General features: G+C 40.7%; 1 protein-coding gene across 1 annotated transcript; it reads right to left on the bottom strand.

The window, feature by feature from the left end:
* On the bottom strand, positions 1-2,527 carry BBBOND_0001440 (hypothetical protein, conserved; the record flags this gene model as incomplete). The annotated part of the gene is made up of 1 exon (XM_012914985.1): positions 1-2,527. A coding segment is annotated over one exon (2,527 nt), but the record flags the coding sequence as incomplete, so codon positions are not given.
* Between the last annotated feature and the right edge of the window lie 178 nt (positions 2,528-2,705).

Genomic DNA, 2,705 nt, shown 5'->3' on the forward strand with positions numbered 1-2,705 from the left:
GGAAAATGCTGAACTTTTTGTCATTGATCTTCCTATATATGTCTGTTCCCGTACACTCCTGCTTATTACTCAACTCACTCTCATGGGAGTCACGCAACTTGGGAACCTTGTAGCCATGACTGCTAAAGAAATCGGCAATAATACTGTTATATTTATTGTACGCTGAGTGAATTGGTTTAAATTGTGCCTGTTTACATGTCTCACTCAATGACATCAGATCATTAAGCAAAATACCGAGTATCGTCAAAAACACCTTGGCGCCATTTTTTCCTTCAGGCGTCAAAACTTCTTTTTCACCTTTCGAAACCCACTGTTTAATACTTTCACCTCCATCATACCTACTCACATACCCCTTCTCCAACTCCTCCACGAATCCCAGCATCCCATCCCGCAGCGCCTTGAGCACGGGCCGTCCTGCGTCCGGCAGCGCTTGGGGGTCGAGGGAGGAGGAAAGGTGATTACATAACTTACTAAATTTGTCATCGAATACGCAATTTCGTTTCTTATCATGAAGACAAAGATGCTGCAGCAAGTCATCAAATTTGTCTTTAATATTTTTCACATGTACGGATTGCTGGGTGTCCTCCTTAGGCATGTGCGGCGTTTTTGCTTGATACTCAACATACATTGCAATAGCGTCAACATAATCTTTGAACCTCCAGGACAAGTTAGGAAGTTTTTCTGAGGTTACCAGGTCCGTGTGATTTTTTAGCTTCAACAACATATCTCCATCGTCCTTGAGCATCAGCTTCAGCAGACCTTTAACACCGGTGTTCAAATCGTCATTTATGATTTTATTAATGACGGAAATAGGTTCATTAACTAGTGCGCCTAGTGCATTCAAATGAGCTCTGTGATTATCAGCGAAAAGTATTTGCATCTCATCGCTGACTTTGTTGAATGCTTGTTCAGCGGATTCGGTGAGATCGACTCGTAAGGTTTGCATAGCATCCGTGGACTCACGGTAGGCGTTTTCCACTGAAGTTCGAAAGGCTTTCATAGTAATATCGAACGTTTCATTTGTCCTGTCGACGGCAACGAAAATGCCATTTAGTTTGTCGAATAATACTTTATACAACTCCTCTATTTTTCCTGCAGCCTTATCTCCCATTTGTTTAATACTGTCGCTCTCTGCATTGCCATTGTTCAGCATTTCTAACTTCTTAGAAACTTCCGTTTCAATTGTATTTACTGTGGTCTTAATGGAACCAGTATGTTTATCTAATGTTCTACCAAGCATCTCTATCTGTCGCTTAACCGTCATAAGTGCGTCATCGAGGGCTTTTCCAAACTTATCTTTGGTGCCCCCTTCTACGAATTGTTTACCGATATCTTTCACTTTAGATATGGCCTCATCTATTTCTTTTGCAATAGCGCAATTTGCGTTTACCGTTGCTTTGCTGTCATCAACGGACAGCCATACCAGTTCTGTTGTAGCTTTGGAGGCCTTCTCCACCAGTTGTGGAGCGATGCGGTAAATGGCTGATGTGAGAAGGCTCTTGTCGTGCTGATCTTGTTTTGCTGTATTCACAATGGTCGAATCTTTCTCAATTAATGCAACCACTTTTTTAACGACTTCAGATTTTCGAAACTCAGTAGCATTCATATGAGTATTAATCTGATCGACAAATGAACGGAGACATTTTTTTATATTAGCAACACGTTTGTGGATATCGGAGCCTTCGGTGTTCTGTACTTTAGTGACGCCGGTGATAACTAATTGCAGTCTTTCGTTAATAGTATCTCTGATGTGTTTTATCACATTTTGCGTTGCCTTCAATTGACCATTTGAACGAAAATAGCTTTTAGTCACGTTAGTATGCGCATATGCATCAATCGACGAATATACTGGTTCTCCGGATTTGAAAACGTCTTCCAACCATTGTTCAACCTTTGCCTTGAAACTTTCTCCTTCAAACGTTTTGGCATAATCCTTGACTTTCTTTTCGATATTACCGAGATTGCTTGCTTGTTCACTCTCTACGTATATTCCGTCAACAAGCTTACGAATGTGCGCCTGCAACGCCTCCCATTTATTCTCTATACTTTCCTCATTCGTCTCAGTTGTTCCGTTTTTTTGAACACCTTTGCGTATCGCATCAAACTCTTCATGAGCAAAAGCTGCCAAATTGCTCATTGCCAACGTGTTGGATTTTAAATTTCTATGAATTTCCTCAACCGCATTCCTAATGGTATCGAAATAAAACGTTATGTACGATTTGTAATCTACGTCCAATCTGCCAGCCTGCTTCAACGCTTCTTCCAGGAGCCCATTTATTATTTTAAAACGATCTTTCCTTGTTTTATTAAGCTCATGAATTCCGTCTAATATCATCGTGAATTTCTGCTCTAACATATATTTGACGTTCTCACTCTGTCTATTTATGTCGTTCTGAAGACGTTTCTTTTGCTTACGTAACTCATCGTCCACCCTCTTTGCCTGCTCCGCAAATTTTGCGCCGAATGCAGTATTTTTTAAAACATGTACTGCCCCTGCAATCTGATTCATTTCGCGTGTTATTTTCATTTTTAATGCGATGTCTAAGGTATCAACATCGTTTTCAATTTCAGTGACCGTTGATGATATACCGTCAACAGTCGACTGCCAGCGCTGCAACTGTTTTTTCTAGGTTTTGAGTGGCATCAATTTCCGTTATTTTTGCCCTAATTTTACCGCCCCCTCAGGGTGGCTATTTAGGAATTAA

This window comes from Babesia bigemina, scaffold Bbigscaff_62458 (genome assembly GCF_000981445.1).
Source record: "Babesia bigemina genome assembly Bbig001, scaffold Bbigscaff_62458".
Taxonomy (NCBI): Eukaryota; Apicomplexa; class Aconoidasida; order Piroplasmida; family Babesiidae; genus Babesia; species Babesia bigemina.